Source organism: Acinonyx jubatus, chromosome A3 (assembly GCF_027475565.1).
Source record: "Acinonyx jubatus isolate Ajub_Pintada_27869175 chromosome A3, VMU_Ajub_asm_v1.0, whole genome shotgun sequence".
Lineage (NCBI taxonomy): Eukaryota > Metazoa > Chordata > Mammalia > Carnivora > Felidae > Acinonyx > Acinonyx jubatus.
Genome location: NC_069388.1, coordinates 977,633 through 1,004,303, shown reverse-complemented (window position 1 = coordinate 1,004,303; position 26,671 = coordinate 977,633). Strand labels below are relative to the sequence as shown.

The 26,671-nt window shown below is 63.5% G+C and overlaps 2 protein-coding genes across 3 annotated transcripts in view; one reads left to right on the top strand and one right to left on the bottom strand.

The window, feature by feature from the left end:
- COL20A1 (collagen type XX alpha 1 chain) overlaps positions 1 to 484 on the top strand; it is a 31,565-nt gene extending 31,081 nt beyond the window's left edge. Inside the window, exon 38 of the mRNA XM_053199735.1 lies at positions 323 to 484. Within this exon, the coding sequence (XP_053055710.1) occupies positions 323 to 348 (26 nt within the window). The 3' untranslated portion in view covers positions 349 to 484. The remainder of the gene's footprint in view (positions 1 to 322) is intronic.
- Positions 485 to 6,213: 5,729 nt separating this feature from the next.
- CHRNA4 (cholinergic receptor nicotinic alpha 4 subunit) lies at positions 6,214 to 21,918 on the bottom strand. Of its 2 annotated transcripts, XM_027046657.2 has the most exons (6): positions 21,673 to 21,918; positions 20,125 to 20,276; positions 16,889 to 16,933; positions 16,558 to 16,667; positions 11,302 to 12,679; positions 7,495 to 8,760 (listed from the first exon to the last, which is right to left on the bottom strand). In XM_027046657.2, the coding sequence occupies exons 1-6, from the start codon at positions 21,752 to 21,754 to the stop codon at positions 8,635 to 8,637; spliced, it is 1,893 nt and encodes a 630-aa protein (XP_026902458.1). In that variant the 5' UTR covers positions 21,755 to 21,918; the 3' UTR covers positions 7,495 to 8,634. The 2 variants fall into 2 exon arrangements, with proteins under 2 accessions (XP_026902459.1, XP_026902458.1); XM_027046658.2 differs by lacking the exons at positions 16,889 to 16,933; positions 20,125 to 20,276; positions 21,673 to 21,918 and having other exon boundaries at positions 6,214 to 8,760; positions 11,302 to 12,543.
- Between the last annotated feature and the right edge of the window lie 4,753 nt (positions 21,919 to 26,671).

Sequence of the window (26,671 nt, the reverse complement as noted above, 5' to 3'; positions counted from 1 at the left end):
GGCTTGGGATAGAACACGAGTGGGGGTTCCTGGGCCTTGGGGGGCCCAGCAAACCTGGAGACACGTGGAGGGGAGCCAGGAGAGCCCAGGGAGGCCCCAGTCAGGGGTTAGTAGGGCAGGAGGGTGGATCGGGTGGGCGAAAGGATCAGGGCCGGGGGCACCTGGCAGCAGCATCCTGGGGAAAGGTTCGTGCCCGGGGCTCATGGCCCAGCTGGATGCACGGGGACCCTGGGGGCTCGGGTCCTCGGTGCCAGGTGGGCGGGGCTGCTGCCGTCCGGCTGGCTGCCACCTCCCTCAGACTGTTCACCCTCTCTCCTGCCAGGACGGCCCCCGTGCTGCCCGGAGTGACCCTGCCCCTCCCTGGACCCTGCAGGAGGAGCCTGGAAAGCGAGTCCCGGGAGGGGCCTGGAGGCAGAAGGTGGGGGTGGGGGGCCTTCCCTCTGTACTGTTTCCATACTCAGATAAAGTGCAGTGTGCTCAGCAAGGGAGCGGCCTGCTCACTGCAGGGAGGGGCGTCCCTGGGACCCGGAGTCCGTCCCTGCCCAGTCAAGTCCAAGTCGCCCCACCCCCACCCTCAGAGAGACAAGCTGCCATCCTTCCGTGGCTTCAAGGACCCCCCCCCCCCCGCCCCGCCGCCCCTGCAGCCTCCTGTGACCTTGTGACTCAGTGCCCCGGCACCCCCACAGTCCAGGCCCTGCCCAGGACGAGGTTTCTCAGCCGCATTGAGTAACCCGGGGGGGCTTGGAGATCGGTGCCCAACCCCCTCTCAAACACTCGCTGATGTGACCTTCCCGGGCCGGTGTCAGGGGCTCCTCTCTCCCTAGTAGCATCCCCTCACTAACGACATAGCGTCCAGCTCGCCGCCCATGTGCTTGAGTCCCTGGGGACCCTGACCTCCTGGCCCCATGCCTTGTCACTGCCAGCACCCCCCTTCTCCGGCCCACCAGCCTGGGCACCACCCTGGCCGCCCCTGACCCTTACTTACCTGGAAACCTCACCTGCTGTGGCCTACAAACACCATGTCATTTTCTAAACTGGGAAGAATTTGGGGCAGGCCTCCTTCAGAGGCAGAGGCCAACATAAGCTTCCGAGGTGACATTTGCGCAGAGACAGGAACAAAGTGGGGAGTGGAAGATGGGAGAAGGTTCCAGCAGGGGCACAGCACGTGGGGGGCCTGAACCCACAGCACCACCCAGAAACGGCAGGAGGCTACACAGGCCGGAGCGGCCGGGACAGAGACAGCTGAGCCCGGGGCCAGGAGCAAGGTCGGCTCTGACAGACCTGGGGGGTAGCACGGGGAGGGGGGTGGGGGATGGGGGAGGGGTGTGTGGTCTGGACTCAGGAGCGGGTCACCAGGGCTTCTGAGCAAGGAACTGATGGGACTCACAGTCTGTTGTACATGATCTGTGGGTAAGAGCTCAGAGAGCCCCGTGGGGTCAGGGCCTCATCATTGCGCGCTGAGACGGAGGTGGCGAGAGCAGGCGGGAGGCCGAGCCTGGGAGGGGTGCGGTGGCAGAGCGACTGCGGGAGCCATCTGGGGCGGGAGCCCACCGGAGAGGGGTGCTGGGTCCGGTCTCAGGTGGGCAGCGTGTCGGCCACCATCTCAGCGTGAGAGGAAGCCTTGGGGCTGGCTCCCTGGGCTGCAGGCAGGCTTGGCCCAGGAGCGGCACGGTCAGAGAAGGGACCGGGGGAGATGCCCGCTCTGGACCGTCTGCTCAAGGAGGCAGGGTGCAGCCGGGGCACGAGAGCCCAGGCGGGGGGGGAGCAGGCACCAGCTCACCCCCCCCCGTCCTCAACCTGCGACGTCCTGGCCCAGCGGGCTGGGAAGAGCGCAACCCTGCCGCCCACCCTCCCCGGCCCTGCCTCCGGTGTGGCTGACCGTGTGGGTCCGTGTGAGCCCACCGCAGCACCCCCAGTCCCTCCACACGTGCGTGTCCGGATGAACGCACCGCACACGTGCTCACGTGCGGCACGACTCTCGGGTTCAGGAGACAAGTAACAGGGAAAACAACATCAGAGGGACAGGGCCACGCACCGGGCAGACCACGCCGCGCCCACCAGACCAACGAGGACCGACAAGGGTGTACTCTTGGGCCCATTAACCTAAAACTCCCAAGTTCAAAGAGGGAAGGATTGATGTAACGACACGAAGCCAGAATCAGTAAGTAGAAAGGACAGACAGCCAGAAACACGGCATGGAGGTTGCAAAAGGAGAAGTATCAGCGAGGCGGGCGGGCGGTTACGGACACGCGCTGAAGCCGGGCTGCAGGGTCAGCTTGAAGACGTCTCCCCTCAGGCTCAGAAAAGGATGAAACAGAGAATTCGAGTGTTGGCATCCACGTGGGGAGGTGGAGGGGCGGTCCAAGTGGGAAGAGGTGGGAAGTGAAGACTGGGGAATGTTCAAATAGGCAGTTTTTAAAAATTAGAAAATTAGAGAAGATCTCGGACCTCACACTGAAGGGCTCAGAGAGCTGAAAGGGATCGATTGTGAAAATACTCCCTTAGATTCTTTAATGCAAAACATGGTGAAGCGAATGAAAATACTTCTTGGAAGAATGAGTCAGCGTGGTGTCCAAGGAGGGAGCATGATGACCCGAAGTGTTGAGGGAAAGCACTCAAGTGTCACATCCAGTGAATTATCACTGGAATGAATGGGGCAAAAACATGTCCCGAGTCCACAAAGTCTCAGAAGGGGAAACACCTTCCCCCTGAGGGGTGGGGGGCAGTTCCCCAGAAAGGGGAAAATAACCAGAAATTAGATCCAATACACAGGAAAGCCCAGTCCCTGAGACACGTGATGAAGTTCACTGCCGACTGCACAAAGAAGCCCTCCACGTGGACAAATTCTGCACTTCTAGATTGTTCCGCTGTGGCTGGTGTGTGGGAGGCCAGGATTCCTGAAGGCAACCAATGCGCTTGCTTTATTTGGAGATGGGCAGCCTGATATCAATTTATTAAACTCTTGGAACATATAAATCTTGGCAGCAGCCATGAGGAGGAAGAAAATAGAACATATAACCTTCGAGATTAGCATTTCCTTTATGGGAGGGGATAGGACATGTAAACAGAAACATTTCCCAGTGTAGCAGAAATTATAATAAATATAAGTGAACTTCCAAACTGTGCTGAGAGGCACGACCCAGCTTTCTGCCTCTAGCCAGCTCGGAGCAGCCAGGGTTGGACTAGAGCACCCAGAAGCCAGGAGAATGTACGAGGTGGTCATTCTGGGCGTTTCAACAGGGAAGGATAGTGTTTTCTGAAAATGGTGCAGAGGCAGCTGGAGATTTGAATCATGAACCACCCTCATCGAATGCCACGTGCAAAAGCTGGCTCAGAAAGTGTTATAAACCGAAACATAAAAGCTAAAACAAAGCTTTCTAGAAAGAAATCTAGAAGTACATACTCAAAACCTCGGGATAGGCACAGATTTCTTAAGCAGGGTCCATAAAGCAATAACCATAGAAGGAAAAAAATAATAAATTGCACTTCATCAAAATTAAAAGCTTTTCTTCAAAAGACACCATTAAGGAAATTAAAATTGTAGTCACAGATGGGAAAGAAATATTAACAACTCATTAAAAGAAGGCGATGTGTAATGAGAAAAGATTTCAACACTTCACTAAGCAAGACACACGGGTGGTCAGTGAATCCACGACATGGCGCTCAACAGCCCTGGTCTTCAGAGACGAGAAAGCCACTCACGGTGCCTCTGAGGCTGTCAGCAGGGGTGCGAGGCCACACGGCTGGGAAGCTTCTGGAAACACCTCCTGGGGCTTCCTGGGGCCCCGAAGTTCTAGTAGGTATTTGCGCCAGAGAAATGAAAACATGTCCACACAAAGACGCGTGTGCGTGCGCGCACGGGAAGCAGCATGATCCGTCGTAGCTCCAAACAGGAAACAATCCAAGCGTCCATCAATGAATAAACAAATGGCGGAATATTCACAGACACAAGCAAATCACACACATACTACCGGGGATGAACGGCAAAGCTCGCTGAAGCAAACAGGCTGTGCACAAAGGAGAGTCCTCCATTTACATGAGGTTCTAGAACACACAAAGGCTCTAGTACAATGGTGGTCAGGGCAGCGGCTTCCCCGGGGAGGCGCAGGGAAGGTAGATGGACGTGTTCCATCCATCGACTTGGGTGGTAGCCACGGGTTGTCCACGTCGTAAACAGCAACAGGAGTCAGGTTAGCGGTTAAAGGTGGAAGCTGAGTGGCTATGTTGTTGTCAGCAAAGGTAGACTTCAAAACAGAATGCGCCAGAGAGGAAGGGGACGTGACATGAGGCCAAGGGGGCTGCTCACCGGGAGGACACGGCAGCCCTCGATGTGACAGGGTTGCAGAATACAGGAAGCAAATGCTGACCGAGGAGCAGGGGACAGACCCACAGCTGTCCTCGGTGGCACTAACACCCGCGTGGGAATCGGGAGAGAAAGCAGACAGAAGACCAGAGCAGACCTCTCCCCTGACCTGACCTGGCCGGCATTGCTAGAACTTTCCCCAGACCACAGCAAGCGACACCTCCCCGTCAAGCACATGTGGAAGGCTGGCCCAAAACAAGTGTCACCAATTTCAGATCAAACCGAGTAGTTCTCTGTCTACAACAGAATTACGTTAGAGACCAGCATTGAAGCTGGTCAAAGGGAGCTGACAAAGGCCAATGATGGGCATTTTCTGGAAGAGTCGATTAACATTCGGTAAGAAACCCACCTCACTACTTAGCTACCGAAATGCAGGGGACGGCACAGGGAGGCACAGCTGTGTCCCCGCCAAAGGCACAGATGACAACCCTTGCTGTGGATGGGGCAACTGGGCCCTGATGCAGGGAGGCAAAGTGACACAGCCTGTGGGCCAACCACCTGACCACGGCGGATCCCGCGGGGCACAGAGCGGTCCGTTCCCGGGGTTACAGCCAGTAGAAATGCACAAATGTACCAAAACATGCCCCAAGATGCTCATAGCAGAAATACTAGCTGTCCCAGGGACGCCTGGAGGGCACAGTCGATTAAGCATCCAACTCTTGGTTTTGGCTCAGGTCACAATCTCACAGTCTGTGAGTTCAAGCCCCGCATCGGGCTCTGCACGGACAGCATGCAGCCTGCTTGGGATTCTCTCTCCCTCCCTCTCTCTTCTCCTCCACTCTGTCTCTCAAAATAAGTAAACTTAAAGAAAGAAATACTAACAGCCCCAAACTGGAAACAGCCCAAATGCCATCGACTGGGAGACAGATAAATAAAGACCGGTGTATCCTCCCACGGCAACCCACCGGGCGGCCGGTGTGGCTCGTGGATGAGCGTGGACTCAGGCTGAGGGAAGGAAGCTGGCACGAGCGCACACTGTGTGGTCCCCTCTCCGGCAAATTCCAGAAGAGGCAGGACTAATGGATGGCTGGGGGCTGGCTGCACGGTCGGCCAGAGAAAACAGGTCACGCTATGCCCTGGTCGCTACACCCGTGCGACAGGCAGATATCCAGACGCGGCGGCAGTTGAGGGATGGGACCCCTGCCAGCCGGGTGGACAGCATCTGGCATGATCTGCGGGAACCCGGCAGGAACCCCACCCCCAACTTACCATTGTTATTCAGATGGAAAGGGAAAACTCTAGAATAAAAAGTCCCAGAGCACAGGACCGTAGGAAAGGTAAGTCACTGATGTGGGGACGCACGCTGGGGCCACGGGCACGGCCCGTAAAGGTTCAGGTACTAAGCAGTTTCCAAGGTCTCCGTGGAAACTCCCAGGCCTGCCGCTGCGGGCCACAGGGCGTGTCCACGTGCCCTGGCCAGCTTGGTCTGCTGCCCCACGTGCCGTCGAGGGACTTAGAAACTTGGTGAGAAGGGGGAGGTGCACGGTCGCTTTGGACCTCGCACACGTGTGCGCCCACAGTTCTCTGTGCCCCGTCTCATCTGGTGCAGGTGACCATGTGATGCCATGGAGAGACCAGTGCCATTGAAAGAAGGATCTGACTCAATTTCCCAAGAGGGCATGCCATGCCCACAGGGCCACCAGGCAGGGCAAGGGGAAGGCCTGGGCCAGGGACCTGCAGGGCAGGGTGCACAGAGCCGCCTTCGTTGCCTGGGACCTGGCCCTGGGTGACTTCGGTGTCACGGCTGGGAGTAGCTGCTCGGAGTGGCCGGTGGTGACGCCTGGCCCCAGGCGGGGGGGAGGGTGGGGTGGGAGGGAGTGTGGCACACACATGTCCCGCTCCAGGCAAATGTCCACCACCCCCAAAACGGGCTGGCCCTGGGGGGCGTCTGTCCTCAGGCCCCCAAGATGCCAAACATCACAAGATACAGAACATAAGAACGTGGTTAATACGAAGAGAGTTCAGGGCACGGTCCTGTGCGGTCACAGCGGCCTGAGCCATAATCCTCAAAAACGGGAAGGACGGTCTGCTCACAGGTGACGGGCAAGAAAACGCGTTTCCGTTTGCTCGGGTGGAGAACAGCGCTGAGCAGCTCCTTTGCGTTTACTGGCAGACCCAGGACCACGAGGGGTCTCGGCGATGCCCGTGGACCCCGTGCCGCAGGGCTCCACTCACGACCAGAAGGGGCCCGGTGGGCTTTCCGGGCGACCTTGGCGCCCTGAGTGCGGAGCGGAGTCCCAGGTCCTTGGTGTCTCGTCTAATAAAACTCCCCGAGGTGAGGGCTGAGACTGTGCACTTTGGTCACATGTGAAATCTGCCTCGATCCCAAAAGCAAAACCGTGGAGGCAAATACGACAAAATAGTGTGTGTCGTCCCCTCATTTGGCGTGAGGGGAACCCGGTACTTAGGTTTTTGTGTGTGATTTTCTGACATTATTTATTGAGTCTCAAAAAAGCTCCACAAAGAAACAAAAACAGGGATGGGAAAGGCAGCGTCTCTGTCCCAGCGGCTCCGCGGTCTCTCCTGATCCAAAAACGAGTGTCCGCGGCTGGGCCAGCGCCAGGGCCCTCCCGCCACCACCGCTGCACATCTGGAGCCGGGTCCGACGCCATCAGGACTGAGGGGACATGTGACACCCACCTCTTGCGAAGGCCGCCCGGACGGCCCCCAGCGGGCAGGTGCCGGTCAGAGCCGGGCGGATGGGGCGGGACATTCAGAGCCTCGGGTCTCTATCCCGCTCCTGGGCGTGAGGACCTTCCGGCCCCAGTCAGGGTCCGCGTCACAGGCGCCTCACAGAGCGGGTGAGGGTGTGGCTGTGCCCCGGCACCGGCCGACCGGGACCAGCGACCGGGCCTGGGCGGCGACCAGTCCTCGGACCGGATGCTTGGTCTGTGCTGGGTTCCGAACGTGACTCTTCTCTCCAGGCCGCCAAGTACCTCCGGACCCAGGACCTCGCGGGCCAGGCGGGGCTCCAGGCCCAGCTCCTACCTGCCACATGGCACCCCTTCAGTCAGGGGGTCTGCGGAGGTACGATTTTGACCATCAACATGAGGAACAGACCCCTTGGCCTCTGGGTGGCCTCTGAATACACTGTCCTCCCTCCTTTCCCCGGCACTCGGGGCCTAAGGGCTCCGGAGAAAGAGGGAGAGCCCGGGGACAGCACGTGCCCCCCCACGCCCCCCCAGGGCAACGTTTCCCCAGGGTCACGGGGATACTATTGATGTTGCCTTGGGGTGGGGGAGGGGGGGGAATGACACCGGGTCCCCCAGCTGTGGCTCCTCGGTTGTGCCGGCCGCGGGATGAAAGCCAGGGCTGGGAGGCCTGTGGGGGCCCCTCACATAGGACATTTCTCTGGGACCACACTGCAGAGGGTCCCAGAGTCAGCCCGGGCAAGGTGTCCTTGGGGACCCTCACCATGGCCACCGAACCTGTGCTTCAGAGAGGGTCTCCCAAGGGGCTGCGTACAGAGGGGACCCACAGGAGGTCAGGGAGAGCCCGGGCAGGGACCCCGGACACTGGACACTGCTCCGGGACCTTCACCACTACCCGTGTCCACTGGGAGTCTGCAAATGCTTGCCCAGGACTTCTCAGGACCCCAGGAAGACAGATGTCCAGAGTCCCTGGTGCGAAGGGTACCTGTGCCCATGGGGCGCCTGTCGCTAGACTCCCCCGCACGCCGGCCCAGAACTCGCATTATCACTAATTTGCCCAGAATAAAACAAAACAAAGCATCCCTGCTTGGACCCACCCCTGGCAAACGGGATTCCAGAGTCTGCTGCCTGGCCTCTGCGGGGGCCAAGAGAGCCAGCCCGAGGACGCTGGTGGGTGGGTGGGGGTGCAGATGCCCGGGCCTCCGTGATCCCACAGGGGTGAGGGGAATGGGGGGCTGACGGTGGCGGAAGGTCGTGGCCCTCGGGACAGTCGGGACTGCTAGTTGCTTGCTGAGTGGTCGGACGCGTGTCCTGGGCAGGAAGCCAACGTGTCACCATGCTCCAGATAAACTTTAATAAGACGTAGGCGGTGACCCGCCCTCCAGACAAGAACAGGCATTTCCTAGCCGTCCTTTCCAGCCCGGCCGCCCCCCAGGCAGGTCTCAGCAGGACCGAGCCAGCACCGGCTCCCCCGGGGTGCAGTGACCCTTTCCAAGGCTGTCTCACAGTAGGCAGAAAACAGGGGGACAATCTGGCAAATGCTGTGACCCCACGCAGTTGAGGAACCCCTAGGACAGCCAGGCACAGACCTGGGGCTGCGGGCACCTGGCCCCCGTCCCGCTAGATCATGCCGGCCAGCCAGGGGGGCAGGAAGAGACCCGCGGTCCCCAGCAGGCAGACGAGGACGAACACCCACAGGAAGATGCGGTCGATGACCATGGCCACGTACTTCCAGTCCTCCTTTACCTGCAAACACAGACGCGTGTGGTCACTCCCAGCCCACCGCCCTCAGGCCTCCAGACGGCGAAAACCTTCTAGAACCTGGTACTTTTCCCGCGCAGGATCTCCATTTCCCCTCCTGGACACCCAGGTAATCAGGGTGACCGCCTGCCGAGCTGAGCAGGAGGGGCTCAGAGACGCATCCTACAGGCCGGGCCTGGGGTTTGGTGCTCTGGCCCACCTGACTTCACCTGCCTGGCCAGAAGCCCCAGGGCCAGGGAGGTGGAGAGCCTCTGGGACCCCAGCAGCCAGGCTGCTTTATGGTGACGTTTGCTCTCACCTCACCAAAGCTGGGACGGACACCATGGAGAGCATCAGGTGCGCCCCCATTTTGCAGATGAGGAAAGTGAGGCCCAGAGAAGGGATGCCCACATGCCTTGGCTATTCAGGGTCAGGGCCAGGAGCACCCTCGGGGCCTCCCCCGCAGTGGACCACGTCCAGAAGGCGACGGCCGAGGCCCAGCTGCCCTGCACTCCCACCCACCGTGTTCCAAGGGGCGGTGCTCACAGGCCAGCTGCCCTCCTGAGTCAGCGGGGTCTCTTAGCTCTGTCTCTAAGGTCCCTGGGCGGGAGTGGGGGGGACAAGCAAACGGCAGACCAGGCCACTGCGGGCAGGCTCGGAGTGGGGCACGGCAGCAGGAGCGGAGGGCTCCTCGGAGGCGGTAAGGATGCCCTGGCTTGAGGGGAGGTCCCGGACACGGAGGCCAGAGGGCATGTCACCTGCGGCCATTCACCTTTAGAAAGGAGGCCGTGCTGTCCACGCACAGGTGGGGACCCTGAGGCACAGAGGGCAGCCCAGGGCAGAGGCTCCGAGAGGCACAAGCGGTGGCGGGCTGAGCGGGTGGGCCGCCTGGGCAGGGGTGGGCTCAGCCCTCGTTCTGGGGTGTGGAGGGCACAGAGGGCCCTTCACTGCCATTTTCTGCTCTCATTTCTCAAGTCATCAGAGACATCCTGAGGGTTTCAAAGCAAACCGAAGCCGGAGGGCAAGCAAGGCCACTTATAAATAAGAAGTTCATCCGGGACCCTCCGTCCCAGGGAGGCTGAGACACACACACACCTCCGCTTTGTCTTTGATCCCCCGCACCCGTCCCCCATCCTGCGGATGAAAGGCCCTCGCGGACAAAGCCGCCCAGAGCGTCCAAGGCCCGTCCCCGTCAAGGCAGCCTGGCGACGCTCCCAAACCAGAACCAGGTCGTGGCGGCCAGACCCGCGATGCGGATAAAGGACGGGCCAGGCCCCCCCCAGACAGGCACCGCCAGCCGCTGGCTCCCTGAGGGTTCTGGTTCCACTTCTAATGGCATCAGTCCGTCCTCAGCACTGCTCGGACCCCCAGCTGTGCTCCCACCCCCAGCTGTGCTCCACCTCCCCACCAGGGCTCGGATCCCCCAGCAGTGCTCGGACCCCCACATCGAGTTAGGGAACCATCTGCTCTTTAAGAGCTGGCAGCAAAATGGGGTCCAGGGCAGAACCTTCTGGAAACCTCCAGAACAGCTTCACAGCCTCTTGAGGTTCAGCAGGGTACCTGGGAAACCGGGGATGTGCTGTGCAGGCAGCACCCCTGATCCTCTCCAGGGCCCACTCAGCCATGGGGCACATGGTCCTGGGGCCACACGTGTCCCATAAACAATCAGGGGCCATTACCCAAGGTGCAGGCAGGGACAGCAGCGTCCCCATCACGGCAGCAGCAGCACCGACAGGCAGGACACAGTTGACAAGGGCAAGGTCAGTGCAGCAGGGCAGAGGTCAGGCCCCAGGCTGACCAGCAAACAGCGGCCCAGCAGACTGACCAGGGCCGGAGACCCCTCTCACTTCCTCTGCCTGTGCTCTGACCTTGCAGATGTCCCCACCTCACTCCTGGCTACATGAGGTCCTGAGATTTCAGCCAAGTCTGAGCTGGGACGGGTGGACAAGCATCACTACAAGGAAAAAGGAATGTTCCCTAGCGGTGGGGGTCAGGCAGAGATGGCCCGTCCCTGGGCCCAGTGCCCACCAGCTGGGCGCCCACGACTCCCAGCTTGACATGTAGGGTGCTGGCCGAAGAGGCAGGGCTGTGCCCCAGACCCCAGTCCTTCCCTCTCCCTACTCCTCCTCCTCCGCCCTGGGGCCCAGCCACCCCCAGCCCCTCCCCAGAAGCCCACGCCCCACTTGGACAGGGCTTTCCTGGAGGCCAGCAATAGCGCCCAGACGTCCTGGGCCTGCCTTCTGTCTGCAGGATCCCTGTGTCCTGAACAGCAAGGACACCCCTGCGGTCCACTCTCCGCTAGACGCTCTGGGCCACCTGCCCCAGTGCCACCCCTGGGACCTCCCACCAGCGTCAGATGCTCAGGGAATAGAGAGCAGGACAAGGTCGGGGCTCGAGGTGCGTGCGTCCCAGAGCTCAGTAGCCTGGGTCTGGGCCCCGGCCTTTGGACTTTTCCCTGGCCGCTCCCTCCTCCGGAGACGAAAGAGAGGCAGAGAGCGTCTGTCCAGCCAGGGACACCTCCAGACACAGCCATGGGCAGAAACTTACCGAGAAGTCCGTGTCTTCCGCCTTCAGATGGTCTGCGATGTACTGGACGCCCTCTACGGCCCGCGTCAGCGCCGGGGACAGGGGCAGGTGCCGGGGCGTGGCTTTGGTGCCGCGGGCTTTGAGCGCGGTGTTTGGGGACGGCTCCTTCTGGCACCTGCACTTGCATGGAGAGGGCTGGTCTGGAGGCGGGAGCTCGGCCGAGCTGGCCTTCAGAAAGGCGGGGGAGCCGGCCACAGGGCCCCCGCCCTGGGATGCGACATCGTCTTGGGGAACGCAGCACTGGATGCTCCGAGACCGGCATCGGACGCCGTCCTCCACGGCTTCGGCAGGGCTGGACACGTGCTGGGCACTCAGGGACCGGGCTTTGGCGAGCCCCGGGGCCCGGGTGCCGGAGGGCGGGTGGCAGGGATCAGGCGAGGGGCAGGGGCTCCCGTTCTCAGCCTCCGAGGGCTGCGGGGCAGGGACCTGGTCCGAGGGCAGCTTGCAGGCCGCCTGGGCCTTGGCCGGCTCGTCCAGGGGGCCGCGGGAGGACGGGGAGGGCGAGGCGGGCGAGGGGCCCTGGCTCTGAGCTGCGCTCGTGAGGGTGGGCTCCCCCTCGGGCTCGGGCCAGAAGCCCGGGGCGCCGGCCATCTTGTGCATGGACTCGATGAGCCGCCTGCAGTTGTCCTTGACCACCGACGGCCGTTTCATGAAGAGCAGGCGGGGCACAACGTCCAGGAAGACCCGGCGGACCCAGGCGGGCATGGTGTGCGTGCGCGGGGAACGGTGGTGCACGTTGAGCACGAAGACGGTGATGACGATGGACAGCGTGACGAAGATCATGGTGAAGAGCAGGTACTCGCCGATGAGCGGGATGACCAGGGAGGTGGAGGGGATGATCTCGGTGATGAGCAGCAGGAAGACGGTGAGCGAGAGCAGCACGGAGATGCACAGCGTGATCTTCTCTCCGCACTCGGACGGCAGGTAGAAGACCAGCACCGTGAGGCAGGAGATGAGCAGGCAGGGGATGATGAGGTTGATGGTGTAGAAGAGGGGCAGACGCCGGATGACGAAGGCGTAGGTGATGTCCGGGTAGACCTCGGCACAGCACTCGTACTTCCTGGTGTTGTAGGTGCCCACGGCGTCCACGATGACCCACTCCCCGCTCTCCCACAGGTCCAGCTGGTCCACGCGGCTGTGCATGTTCACCAGGTCGATCTTGGCCTTGTCGTAGGTCCAGGACCCGAACTTCATGGTGCAGTTCTGCTGGTCGAAGGGGAAGAAGGTGACGTCGATGCTGCAGGAGCTCTTGTAGATGGCCGGGGGCGTCCACTGGACCCGCCCGTCGTGGAAGAGGTGGGCCTTGGTCAGGTGGGTGACCGCAAAGTCCCCGTCCGCGCTGCGCAGGAAGAGAGGGGCGTGAGACACCCCGGCACCGCTCCCGGCTCACGGGCGCACCCCCCGAGGGCGGGGCGGGGCTGGGGGCCCCCGGGCGCATCGTGGTCAGCCACCTGCCTCGGCTTATCACCCCTACCCTGGGGGGACGCGCGGCTTGGCAGCGATCCCGTGGGGGGGAGAGGCAGGGAGGGGGCCCTGCGCCGGGGCGCGGGCAGGGGGCCTGGCAGCCGGTCCGTTTCTGTCCTGGAGACAGGAACTAGTCTGGGCCAGGGCCCGCGGGCAGCCTAAAGGGGGGTCAGGTCCCTGCAAGGGTCCGAGGTCGGGGAGCTCCCGTCCCCCGTGTGAGGGCGAGGGGGCCCTCCCCACGGCCCAGGGCGGAGGGCAAAGGGCACGGCTCCTCAGAGGGTCCTGGCCCCCACCCACACCCCGTGCACATGCCAGCACGGACGTGAAAATGGCTGTGGGCACCAGGCCACAGAACTCCGCAGGGTCTCGGGGGACTGGGCCTGGTCCCCTGTAGGTCACCTCGGGGGGCGGGGGCCTGTCTGGTCACCGTCTCCTGCCCCAGACCAGGCGCGCCCGCACCACTGGGCACTTTGCTACTCTCTCTCTGTTACCCCCACAACTCACAGGTGAGGTTACTCCCCTCCTGCACAGGCGAGGACCCCAGGCCACATGAGCAGGAGACGACAGGGCCAGGCCCTGGCCATCCGCCCTCTTGCCTCGCCCTTGGCCGGGGGCAGATGTTGGCTCCTGTCCACAGGCCGAGTGGGCACAGAACAGGGCCGGGGGGGGATACTGCCTGTGACCCCAGGCTTCCCAGACAGCAGTGTCTGCCTCACTGTCTCCACGAGTGTGCCTGGCGAGTGTGGAGTGGGGCCCAGGAACCTCATCGGCTCCTGGAGTCGGCCCTGCTCTCCTCTATGGCTGGAAGCCCCTGGTTGCCAGCGGGGTCCCCGGCCAGTGTCACCACTCTCCTGGCCTCAGTCTCCCCGAGGCGTGGTGGCCACGAGCAGGTGGAGACAGCGGCAGCCCCAGGCTTGGCTCTGAAGGGCTGGCAGGGAACCTCCCCACGGCCCCACGGGGCCCCAAGGACAGTGGCTCGAAGACCGTGGAGGTGGGGGTTCGCCACAACCTGCTGGCACAGCAGCTCAGCCAGAGAAGCTGCTGGCAGACCCCAGACCCTCGACACCAGCTGCTCAGCCCCAGGTGTGGGTCAGGCGCCCAGCAAGGGCTCAGAGCCCAGCCTTCCGTGCCGGCCCACACCCCTGCTTCCCACACCCACCGCGGGTGCACTCAGCCCGGGCCTAGAAGCCCGCAGCCCCAGTGAACACCTCCTGTCCCCTGCATCCAGCTCAGAGACCCCCCCCCCCATGCTCTCAGTGGGACCAACCCGATCCCATGACCTCCGTGACCCTTCCTAGCTGACGTCTAGGTCGGTGGCAGGTGGAGACCCGCAAATGCATCCCCACGAAGAGGGGCGGGGCTTTCCACAGCGGGCCGCTGGACGCTGGCCTGGGGCTGAGGCTCTCTCCCCGGCAGGATGACGCAAGACTGTCCTCCCTCGGCAACATCCCTCCAAACCCAAAGCCTTGCCCCTCTGAGGCACAAAGCAAATGAACCAACGCCACTCAGCAAACATTCTGCACGGAGATCAGAGGCTCCAGTCGGTGGCGTGAGCCCGGCAGCCCTGATCCTCCAGGCAGGGCAGGGAATTTTCCAGAAGTTCACGGAAAGCAACCCCAGGAACTGGGAATCTGCACCCAGGCCTCTGGGTTTTGATGCCCACAGACAGGATCGGAGTTTTCTCCTGGGACACAGCCCGCTGACCCCTGCGGCCACGCCCCCACGTGCCCCCAGCCGCAAGGCCCCCATCTCCTGGCCCGGCCCAGCCCCGGCTCAGATCCCCGAGACGCCTCCCAGGAGGCCGTGCTCATTTGGACCTGTGGCCTGGGCCTGCGGGTGGACATGCTCCCTGATGTGCAGCAGCCTGGCCGCGTCCTGAGGAAGCAGAGGATCTCAGAAGGCGGCCCGGAGGGTCCAACGTCTTCCCGGCCCGGCCCCGAGGCCCCGGCGGTGCAGGGGGCGAGGCCCGGCGCCAGGGGTGTCTGGTTCCACGGCAGGCGTCCAGCAGGGCTGTGCCTCCGGGGAGCCGAGGGGCGTGGACGTCGGGACTGGACGGGCAGAGCCCAAGCACGTTCTACGGCAGAGCAGGGGCGCCGTCCCAGCCTGTCCGGGCCCCCCGCTCCAGGCCCCGCGAACCCCCATCCGTGTGGTGCTGTGTGTAAGAGGCCTTGCGAGACACTCTGCCCCCAAGGGCTCACGTGGAGAAGCCCCCAAGTGGACAGACAGCACGGCCTCCAACCAAGGGGATTCCCCAAAGCTACCAGAAAGCTGCCCCCCTCTTTCCCCTCACCCAGTAGCCCAGGGCGAACACCCAGCCACACTCAAGTGGACAGCAGCCTGGTCAGCGGCCTCCCGTTGCCCCTGGAAACGAGCCCTCCTGGTAGCCGTGGCTTGGCTACCATCGGCCACCGGCTCCGGGACCCTTCCTCGCCCACCACCGCAGCCCTGCGCAGACAAAGCCCCTGTGCCGACCACAGCCTCACAGAGAAGCTGGGGGTCCACCCGCCACCTCCCCCAGGGACCCGGAAGGAGGAGAAACAAGGAGGGACTTTGAGTGTAGCCCCATCCTGGGCTGCAGTCCCGGGGGGTCTGTACAGATCCCAGAGCTGCTTCTCAGCCAGCATGTCCTGCCCAGGGAGGGTCTGGTGTGACCACAGCAGGAAGGCTCCCCTGGGGGCCCAGGGCGCTGACACTGATGCGCATCCTCTGAATCCACCACTCAGACGGTGTGGTGCTAGGTCCTGGGGTGAGGGGTGTGGGGAGCAGACCGGGGACCCCGGGAGGGCTGGGGTGGCGGCAGGGGCTGGTCGTAGAGAGCAGAGGACCGTGCCCTGCGGAGAGAGCCTTCCCCTTATGGAGCTGACCCCCTCTAATGCATCTCGGAGAACCCTCCAGCTCTCCCGCTGTTATTACTGGAATCAATTAAGTTGGAAAAGGAGCCCAATCGTTCTTAATCAAATAGCAACGTTTTATAGGTCAGGCCCATTGCCCGGGGGCCCGGGAGGGGCTTTGTACCACAGCCCGCTGGGGTCTGGCAGTGGGGAGGGCAGGGGTCCACAGGGAGCTAAGTGCTGCCATTGCTTTGTTCGTAATTGTAACTGCTGCGGGAGCTGCTGCCCCGGCCTGAGCCTGAACAAACAGCCCAGCTGTGACCCGGCAGTGACACAGGGACAGAGGAGGACGTCGTCGGGCTGCCCCGGGCTCAGGATCCCCCAGCAAGGGTCCCGGGAAAGGATGAGTTGGAGCCCACCCCCTGCCACGGCCGTGCCTGGAAAGCACCGGCTTCCTGGCACAGAACAACCACATCCAAGAACAGATTCAGGGAGGCGTCCGGGGGCCACTCGCTCAGCAGCGTGAAGGTGCCGGTGCTGGGAAGGCTGACCGCACAGGGGGACTGGGGACACCGAGCCGGGCCGGGTGGTTGTGTGCTTGGCAAGGGACCACCTGACCGGCTGGGGACAGTGAGTGCGGCCGGTAGGGGGGCAGCTCTGGGGCCTGCAGTCGCCCTGGGGCAGGACTGGGGCGGGGGGGGGGGGGGGCGCGGGGGGGGGCTGGTCCAGGCAGGGACAGAGCCCCCAGGGCCCTTGTCTCCTGCTTTGCTCACCCCCCTTCCCTTCCAGAGGCTTCAGCCCTGGCTCCCGACAGTGGGGCCCACACAGGCCACCACCTCTTGCTCGCGCCTGGATGGCCTGGATCACTGGCACCCGGACACAGGTACCTGCACCCCTGCCCACCGACCTCCCAGGGGCTCACTTGTTATAAAGGACGATGTCCGGCCGCCAGATGAGCTCGGAGGGAATGCGAATGGAGGTGACGTTCTCGTAGTCGGCAGGGTCCCAGCGCAGCTTGTAGTCATGCCATTCCTGGGGACAGGGGGAGGTGGGGGGGAAGCCACAGCTGGGAGGGGGAGGGCCGTGGGGGAGAGGTGTGGGGGAGGGGGAGAGGGAAAGAGGAGAGGAGGGGGAAGGGGAGAGGGAAAGAGGAGGGGAGAGGGAGGGGGAGAGGGAAAGAGGAGGGGAGGAGGGACAGGCAGGGAGGGGTGTGGGGGGAGGAACCAGGGGTGGAGGGGGCCGCACTCGCTCACCTGCTTCACCCACACGTTAGTCGTCATCATCTGGTTCTTCTCATCCTGGGACACAGAGAAGGGCCATTGTTGTAACTCCCTTGGGTGACTGGAGCCTCCCTGTCTCTCTCTCCATCTCCCTCCCCCCTTCCTCTTTTTCTCTCTACTCCCCCTCTCCCCCTCACCCCCCACTCTCTGGGCCCTGAGTATTTTCCTCACCCACAAAGACAGGCCTGTGCTGAACACGGGAAGCAGGCGACCTCAGAAGGAGTGAGTGCCCCGTCCCTGGAGGCAACCAAGCCCAGGATGGTCAGCCCGAGGGGATTTAGAATGTGGGGACAAGGACCCTGAACCCTCCCAGAAGGAGAGTGGGGACAAGGCTTGCCTGACTTCTCAGGCGGCCAGGGCCTGGCGCTCCCCCAGCCACACAGACGTGTGAGATGGCGAGTGTGATGGCTCCCAGGCTGCTGCTGGAGGACAGCCGCCCTCCGGGGACCCTGCCAATGTGCTCCACCCTCCCAGCTGCTCAAGACCGCCCTTGGGCAGGTGTGTCCTAGGTGACCAGGCGCCTGCGCCTCGGGCCGACTGTCATTAAGGCAAGCTGGGTTCGCACAGGCCCCGCGCTCACCAGGCTGGCCCCTCGACAAACTTGCCCTGTAGGACCAGAGCCTCAGCACCTTGAGGACAGGTAAGGGGCTGGAACAGGGGAGGTGGGAGCGGGAGGCCCGGCCAGTTCCCTCTCGAGGTCACAGTGTGGTCACCTGTCCAGGTGAGGAGGCTGGACCACACACCCTGAGAAGTCCCGTGGCCCCCGCCCTGCACTGCCCTCACCCCCCCCTCCCGCTTATTCCCTACCGGCGAATGGGGAGGGGCCATCTGCCACGTTTCTGCTGGGGAGCACCGTCCTCTGGGCCGTCAGACCCCAACACGTGATGGAGCCTTTTGGAGCGCAGCAGGGACGGGGGTCCGTGCAGAACACGGAGGCCTGGGACGGGAAGTCCCGGGGCCTCACACTGAGCCCTGTGGCACTGATGCCGCCTCTGTGGGCCACAGCACACCCCAGCCCCCATGGGTCACACCTATTTGGGGGCTGGCCCCAGGTGGGCCCTTTGCCCAAGGTCCGGGGAGGACCCCCTCAGAGTGCACGTTGCCCACAGGGTCCCAAGGGCAGGGGGCCAGGCAGAGAGGCACAGGGTGCCGGGGGCAGTGTCTGAGCAAGGCTCTCTGCACCCAGCGATGGCCTGACATCCCCCACCCACAACCCCCTGTGCCAGGAACACACAGGCCAGTGGGAAAGACCGCTGAAACCAAAGAAATCCGAAGGATCACCAAACCAGAATGGTGTCCGGTGCCCGGACGAGGGTCAGGGTGGGGTCTTGTCCCCAAAGGCTCAGGCCTGGGCCCCTGCCCACCTGCCTCCCCGGGGGACAAGCTCCCAGCCGGCTAGTTCAGGGAGAGGGGACCGTGTCCCTTGCCGCCCCCAGGCACTGCCCTTGATCCTGCTCTCCCCCAGACCCACCCGGGGCAGGCCACCCAGCCGCCTGAGCAGGGCTGTCCCCACCCATCCAAGTGTGACCCGAGCAGGCCCTGGAGCCAGTGTTGGACACGATGTCCAATGACCTCGGCAGCACGGTCCTGCCCGGTGCCGCCTGGCCCATCACGCCCCTGCCTGGCCCCAGTCCTGCCCTGCCCTCCGGCGGACAGCCTGCCCCTACTGTACCCCATCCAACCCACCCCCTGACCTCCCCAGGCTCAGGACGAGCTTCAAGGTGACAGGGCCTGGCCTCCTTCCTCACCAGGGAGTCCTTGGCTCTCCTGCAGGTGTGAGCTCACACACATGAGCACGCCCTGCCCAGACACAGCCCTGCAGCCAATGCATGAGCCCTGCAGGGGCTGGGCAGAGAGGGGCCCAGACGTGTGCCACCGGGCCGCTCATCAGCACGCGCGTGTGCAGGCGTGCCCCGGGCCAGCTCTGGTGCACACAGAGGAGCCTGGGGGCTCCTCTCATCCTGCCAGGCACGTCCCTCACCAGGACTGGAGCCAATGTGCCCCAGGCCTCAGGCTCTTCCGGGCACTGGGAGCCGAGGCTCTGTGGTGCCCCGAGGAACCCAGGTAGACGGTCCGGCTCAGAACTTTAAGCGGCGGGCAGCCAAGGGCCGCCTCTGCCCATGTTTGGGGACCTCCGCGGGCTCACCAGCCCAGTGCCTCAGCCAGGAGCACTTTGCAGGCGTAGTTTGAGGTCTGGCTCCAGGAGGCCGGAAGCCTCGAGTCTGGACACCGCTGAGGACAGGTAGACTGACCAGGTCTCCCAACCCACAGGGCCCGCACGCAGCCCTTTCTGTCCCCCCTTCCCAAAGCCTCTCAGACGCTGCCCAGGAAGCCGGACAGGCTGCCTTTCTACGTCACGGGAGAAAAGACCGGTGGCCACTGGATACACACGGCACCAGTCTGGGATCAGGGCCTCCAGACCCCGTAGGCCTGGGGCCCCCTCGTGGTGAGCGAGCCAAGCTCCCTGAGGCCCCTTCCTGGCCGGGCTGGAGCCTCCCCTCCAAGGCACTTGGGCCCCCACCCCAGTGAACCCACTACCCAGTCAGATCTCCCCCACAGGATGGGCCCCGACCCCAGATGGATGCCCCTGCCCTTCCAGAGCTGTGACCATTTGGAGACGGTACCCCCGGCTCCCCCTCCGCCCCAGCAGTCTCCTCGGTCCCTAACCAGGAAGATAAATGCACCCAAACCTGTCCGAGCCTTGCTGGGACACCGTGTTCCAGACCAGTGGGTAGCGGGTCTCTCCTAGACCAGGGGGCACAAGGGTCGCGTCTCAAGCCCCTGGCCCCTCAACTCACAAAACCTCCTACAGCCTGACCACTCGCAGCCGGGCAAGTGCCCCCACCCCCCAGAGGTGCGTTCCGCTCTTGGCTTCTGAAGGACATGGCCCCGGCCTGCTGCTGACACTCTGGCATTGTGGGTTCCCACGTGGGGGGCGGTGGGGAGCAAAGCTCCGGGTGGGGGTGCACAAAACCCGTCTTTCCCCTGGGCTCCCCCACAAGGGTGTGTGTGCAGGACTCTGGCAGGGCTGGACACACGCGGCCTGCACAGAGAGCAGACGGCAGCCCCCCGCCCCTCCAGGCGCCCCGGCCAGGCTGGCCTCCTCTAGGGCGCAGGAGCACCCCTCAGGCAGAACCTCCACTGCGGTGTGTGACGGGTGTGTGACGGCCGAGGCCCGGCGCTCCCCGCTTCCTCCCCTCGGCACCTACCACGTCAATGAGCTGTGCGATGGACAGCCCGAAGTGGACGAGAACCACGTCCGAGATGTTGGCCACGGGCCGGGACCACTTGTTGTAGCCAGCGAAGAGCTTCTTCAGCAGCCGTTCCTCTGCGTGGGCCCGGGTCTCCACGTGGCTGCTTGCTGTGGGGACAGGAAGGTGTGCAGCTCAGGGGCGGAAGATGGTGGGCCCACCGGCTGCCCGCTCCAGCCTCCCACCTGGCCCTGGCTTCCTTCCAGTTCCATCCACCTCCGGACATTTGCACATCCTGCCCTACTCCGGCCTCGGTTTCCCTCCTACCCTCTGGGTAAAAGTGTAAGTTCCTCAGGGAAGCCTTTCCAGACCCCTCAAGCACCCTGCACTGTACCCCCAAAACAGACAACTGATCTGGTAAGAGCTGACTGGGGTAAGTCTCCCTGCCAGACGTGACTTCCGGAAGGAGGGGCTGCATCTCCAGCTACTAGCAGACTTCTGGAAACACAAGGTGGGGATAACCACAGGATTCCAGGACACTGGGGACCCATCCAAAGAGGGGGAGGGGGGATGGACAGCCGGCTTCCTGTAGCTGCCAGCAACCCTGAGTTACCACCCAGACCCGGACGACCACTCCAGCACCCTGTGTTCTTGGACAGACACGCAGACTGCCTTCCATGAGTCAAGGGTGACCCCCCCCCCCAACACACACTCTGCTTCCTGGGAGGGGCCACTCTGACCCAGCCCAGCCTTGCTGACCAGTCTGTGATCTGAGGACCTCTCTGTCTCTCCTGGGCACCTGCACTGGGGCCACTGCATCATAAGGGGATTTGGGGAGGGGAACAGGGTACCAGCTGTGTGTGACCAGTAAGTCACACACAGGATGTGAAAAGGGGGTCCACCAACATTCCTAGGTCGGTCTTTGACCAACGGGACCCTTCACTCTCAGTCCAGAGCTCCCCAGCCCAACCTTATTCTTCCTGGTCCCTTGGACCAGGAGGGTATAGCCCACCCCTCACGGGGGAGGCCAGGAGCTTCAATTCCCCCCACCAACCTATGAATAACAAGGTGGCTGCCCAGGGGGTGGGGGGAGGGGAAGGCGGAGGGGGCTGGGACTTAGGCTGTCCCACTGAGCCCGGGGGAGCAGAAAAGGTGCGGGTGGGGTGCGGTCAAGGGCGGGAGCCACCGCTCTGGTCCCCCAAATCAGGAGCAGGCATGGGGGTGTCTGCATTAAAATGTGGCCAAATGGATAAAGAGGGGGAGAGATGGGCCCCGCCTCTCTTTACCCAAGTTGGAGCTTCTGGGTCCAGCTCCCCAAACAGCAGCCCCCACCCCCACCCAAACCTGTCTCCCGCATTCGCGGGCGAGTTAACTCCTTCCTTGCCCCGCTCGGTCCGCACCGCAGGACAGCCTTTGCGTCTAGGGTGGGGGAGCCTCCGCGCTGCCCCGTTGCGCGCACCCGCGGCTTGGGACCGCAGCCAGGAGCCTCCCCTTCTCTGGCTCTGGAGAGCCGAGCCCGCCCTGAACTGGACGAAAGGGGGGCCTGTCCAGCGCCCCGAAACTTACCGGGCAAGAAGCCGGCCCCCAGCAGCAGCAGCAGCGGCGGCAGCAGCGGCGGCGGCGGCGCCCCCGGGCCCCCGAGCTCCATGGCGCACCGAGCGGGCTCTAGACGCGGGCGGCTCCCGTCTCCGCCGCGCCCCCGCTCCGAGGCCCGCGCGCGCCCAACTTCATGCCCCCGCGCCGCGCGGGCCGCTCGGTCCGCTGGGCCTGGTTCCGCCGCTCCTCCCGCGGGGCGCGGCGGCGGCGGCGGCGACCCGGCCGGGAGCGCGGGGCTGTGGGCTCGGCGGCGCGGCCGCGCCCGGACCTGCCCGCCTCCAGCCGGCGAGGAGGAGACGGAGGAGGGAGAGGGGGAGGGGGGGGGAGGGGGGAAGCGGGCGAGGACGTGAGGGGAGGAGGGCGGGTGGGGGGAGCGGACCACCGGCCGGGAGGGGGCGCGGAGGCTGCGCTCGGCCAGCTCCGGGGTAAAGTTTCCGTCGTCCTCCCGTCCTCCCGGGGCCAGGGACGTGCCCGAGCCAGGGGCGGGGGCCCGTAGTCACTGCGTGCGACTGGGGGATCCTGCCACCGGCTGGTTCCGGGACCAAGACATGCTGACCTCCACCCCCGCCCCCCACCCCGTCCCCAATCCTGGCGCCCCGCCGCCTGCCTGGATGGGGGACGCGCACCCAGGGGCTCGGGGCGCCCCGCTCGCGCCTGGTTAACTCCATCACCCCCGCCCCGCTTCGCAGTTTGGAAATCACAACCCCCTTGTCTTCTTCCCCAGCGAGGCGTTCGTTCGGGAAGGACCACCCCTTATCAGCCTGTCCCCCGCGGACCGACCGGGAAGCGTCCAGTGGGGAGCCCAGGCGTCGCGGCCCGCCTTTCTGGGGAGAGGGAAGGACCCTGACGCCCCCGCCCCAGGCGAAGCCGCTTTGCTGCCTCCAGATCCGGCCTGGAGCGCGCGCCACGGACAGCGGCCGAGGGTCTTGGCTGGGATGGTTGGAGGACAGTCCAGCGGCGCCCGCGGGCCGGTCGTGGACAATGTCAGCCGCAACCGAGGTGCCTGGCGCCACCGTGCCCCGTGCCCTGGAGGGGGTCTGCCCCCAAGTGGGCCGAGGTGGCCGCGGACCCGCAGCAGGTGCCCAGAGGGGGTTGGGAGGGGTCGCTTTGTGCCACACAGCCCGGGTCGTGGTGAGGAGAGGGCGCCGGGCGGCCATCCCTGCGCGGAGTTCCCGGAGCCCCCACACCGGAGGAGACTTCGGGTCAGGGTGGGGAGCAGAGAAGAGGCTACACTGAGAGCCTCTGGCCTAGAGCCCGCCCTTGAGGGGGCAGAATGTCTGTCAGGAGCCCCCTCCGCCTCTCCCCACCGGACAGACACAGGCCATGGTCCCAAGGGCCCCTGACCCCTCCCCATCTCCCCCTGCCCCTCCCAGCTGGGCTCCCCTCCCCCATCTCCCCCTGCCCCTCCCAGCTGGGCTCCCCTCCCCCATCTCTTCTGCCCCTGCCCCGCCATCTCCCCTGCCCCCCAGCCCACCTGCACTCCCAGCCCAGGCTGAGCTCAGCACAGCTCATCACATCTGCTCTGAGACCTCCAGGGGCTTTTCTCATGGGAGCTCTCTGCAGGCTCTCCCACACTTGCCTACAAATAGAGCTTCCAAAGGCTCAGCCCTTTTGGTCAGTGGCCAGTCTCAGAGGTGATGAGCTGTCACCCATTACACCCTGTGAGGTGGATTCTTGCTGTCCCTGCATCCGGATCGGGAGGTAAATGCATGGACAGGTTAGGCCACGTGCCCAAGCTCATCCGGCCAGCAGAGGGTTTCCAGCCCAGGCCGCCTGGCTTCCGGACCTTCAGTCCTTGGGCATGGTGTGTCCCAGGACTGGCCTGTGTCCCTACTGAGACAGACTCCTGGGAGCACCCCATGGTCTGTCATTTCCTGGAGCTAAGGGAAGCCTGCCCTCTGGGGAACCTGGACTGCCCAGCCCAGCACAGGGCTGTCCTTCAGACCCCCCCGCCCCCACCCGGCTGACCCGTGTCTCACCTGGACCAGGCAAGAGCCACCTCATCCCCAGGAGACTTAGAACCTGCTGGAGCCTCCCTCTCAGGGAGGGGACCAGGGAGGGTGACAAGTGCCAGTGGACGGATGGGAGCACCTGCCCGGAGCCTCCAATTTTGTGTCTGATTTCGAGAAATCCCCTGTTCTGCATGTCCCAGAGCAAACAGAACAGCGTTCTGCTTGACAGTCTAGGCCCAGTCAGTCCCACATTCCTTTGTCAGTAGTAGAGGCCAGCCATGCTCTGGGTCCTTCTGGAATGCCGTTCCAACTACCTCAGCGTCTCTGTGAAGCAGACATCATCATTACACTCAGCTGGCAATCGAGGAAGGCAAGCCATAAACAGGCTCGTCACTAACTGATGAAGTGACCTTTGCCCTGTCCCACTCTCCCACAGCAAACGTGCGCCTTTTGGGATGAGGATGTTCCCTCACGCCCCTGCATTCAGGCTCCTCCCGCAGGACTGGTTGAGGTGAGGTGCTCCTGCAATTGTCAGACTGGAGTCAGACGAGAAGGGGGTGTGCGGGGAGCTGGGCCAATCTGCGAAGGCTTCCTGGAAGAAGGGGCACAGAGGAGCGTAGTCCCGAGGACCCATGAGGAGGGTGAGGCCGAGCCCTGGGCCAGGGGGGAACAGCCCGGTGTCTTGGCCCACAGCAGGCGCAGGACCGGCCACAGGGGGTGCACACCTGCACAGGGAAAGGGGATCCTGGCTCTCGGCGGGAGCCTGCCGCAGTGCCCAGGCTAAATCCCCTCTACCCTCTGCCCCCTTCACTTCGGCCAGCTCAGCAGCCAGGATGGTGGCTCTTGATGGCCACTCCCACGGGTGAATTCAGCCCGAGAGCCCAGCAGAGGCCAGCGGGCCTGTCTCTCCTGGTGCCTGGGACCAGGCTCTGGCGGACATGGGCCCGTGGCTGGCGTGCGCACGCTCACACACATCTGTCCAACCTCATTTGGCTTTCCCTGCAGATTTGCTAATGCAGCGAGATTAACCGGGTCTCACTCATTAATTTGCAAGGTCCTCCCTCCCCACCTGCACCCGGCTGGAAAGCACTCCTTGTGGGAGCCTAGTAATCATCGTAGCGGCCGCTGAATTAGACTCTTACTCCGGGCCTCGAGGCCCCTCCCTCCAGCTGCTCCTGAGTCGGCCCTTTCAGTGGAAAAATTCACAAACAAATGAGACCAGCTTTGAGAGAGGGGCGCCCCCGTGGCCCTGAGTCTCACGGCCTTGGTGGCAGGAGCAGAGTGTCCCCCGAGGGTGATCACGGGTGGGGGCCGAGGGGAGGAAGGATGTGGAACAGGCCCCTCAGAGGCCCCTTCCCAGACGCACCCCCAGTCAGTGTCGCGCCAACTCCAAGGACTACTACCGGCAAAAGTGGAAGGTCGTCTCTGCAGGAACAGCCTCGGCCCTCCCTCCCATCGCCCTCTCCACCCTCCACCCTGTCCCAAGGACATTTCCATGGTAACCGGTTGTTGGCATAAACAGGGATTTGAATTAAAGGTGGGAGATCCAGCTGGGTGCCCAGTCTGAGCTGGACTGAGCAGGGGGCAGCGAGAGCCCCCAGGGAGGGGCCATCGGCCCCAGGACCCAGTGGGGGCTCCAGAGACCCCCGTGAGGAGGGGGACAGCGCTGGCGGGCTCAGCCTGCATGCACTCCCGCTACCTCAGAAGACCTCCAACCTGTCACCAGCCTCAGCCTGCCCTGCCCGAGCCTCTGTCTCACCCAGGTGACACCGCGCCTAATACCCCTCCATTCACTCTAGGGTCGGCCACGGCAGGCCCTTCAAAACCCAAATACCCCTGAGGAAGGGGGGATACGACGAGTGCCATCTGGGCTCCACTGTGAAGGGAGATTTCAGGGGTGTTTTCTCTCATTCCCCCACACTCTGCTCCAAGGCCAGGCTGTGTCTCTCTTTCTAGGACTCCTGTCCACCAGACAGCTTCCTGCACATTGTACGTGGGTCTTGCTCCACACCACACCTCTGCCAACAAAGTCAGTTCAGAGGGGGGGCTGCAGGCTTTGTACACACTGCCTGGCTTTTAGCAGAGGCTGGGTAAGCATGCTGAATGCGTGCATGAGTGAATGAATGAATGAGTGTGTGTGTGAATGGATGGGTGGGTAAATGATCGAATGCATGCATGGATGAATGAATGGATGAATTCATGGTTGGATGGATGGGTGGATGGAGAGATGGGTGGTGCACGGAAGGATGGGTGTGTGGACGGATAAAGAGACTGATGGATAGATGGAGACGTGGATGGATGGATGGATGGGTGGATTGGTATCTCTCAAAGGGCATAAGGGAAGCCAGGTCCATAGTGGGCCCCTGTTGTGCCACCCATCAACCCCACCCTGGCCTGGACCCTTCATGCTCGGGCTGAGAGGATCCAGGTGTTTGAGGCTGGCCCTAGGCTTATGGGTAGGTGATACCTGGGAGGAAGGAACAATGACCATGTGGATCAGGCAGGCGCAATGACACTGGGGACTGGGGAGGGTTCAGAGCTATCCATTTTCAGCTCATCGATTTTCCTGTCATCCATCAGGAGTGAATCAGAATTTAGTGGTTCTTGTTTCGCTGGCTCTGCCCTCCCTCCGGTCGGGGGTTGTGCCTGCCCCCTGGCTGCCCCTGAAACACTCCTGTCTGCCGGTCCTGCCCGTGGGACCTTCCCCCCGGTGCACAGTGGACCCTGCCCCACCAGAGCCCCGGGCTGGCCCTGCCTGCCTTCTCCCTGGGGCTGTTAGGAGGACCCTGGCCTGGCCTTGGGGTTGAATCCCGCAGCAGGAGCCCTGGTCTCACACACACTGCCAGAGAGTCCTGGAGAGAATGCTGTGTCCGGCCCCCAGGCCATGCTGACCACCACATGGAGACAAGAATCCTCCCGGTCCAGAGGGCTCCACCGGCCCGGTCCCCGCTGGGCTCTGCCGCACCCTGCCTCCCGGCCCTCAGCACCGTGGACAGCGCCTCACGCCGCCCGCTCCC

What these genes read in the sequence shown, in the direction of transcription:
- CHRNA4 (XM_027046657.2), bottom strand. Translation starts at nt 21,754, where the DNA reads ATGGAGCTCGGGGGCCCGGGGGCGCCGCCGCCGCCGCTGCTGCCGCCG. An exon ending in GGGGGCCGGCTTCTTGCCCG is followed by an intron (nt 20,277 to 21,672) that starts GTAAGTTTCGGG and finishes CTGTCCCCACAG; the next exon opens with CAAGCAGCCACGTGGAGACC. An exon ending in GACATCGTCCTTTATAACAA is followed by an intron (nt 12,680 to 16,557) that starts GTGAGCCCCTGG and finishes CTTCCTGCGCAG; the next exon opens with CGCGGACGGGGACTTTGCGG.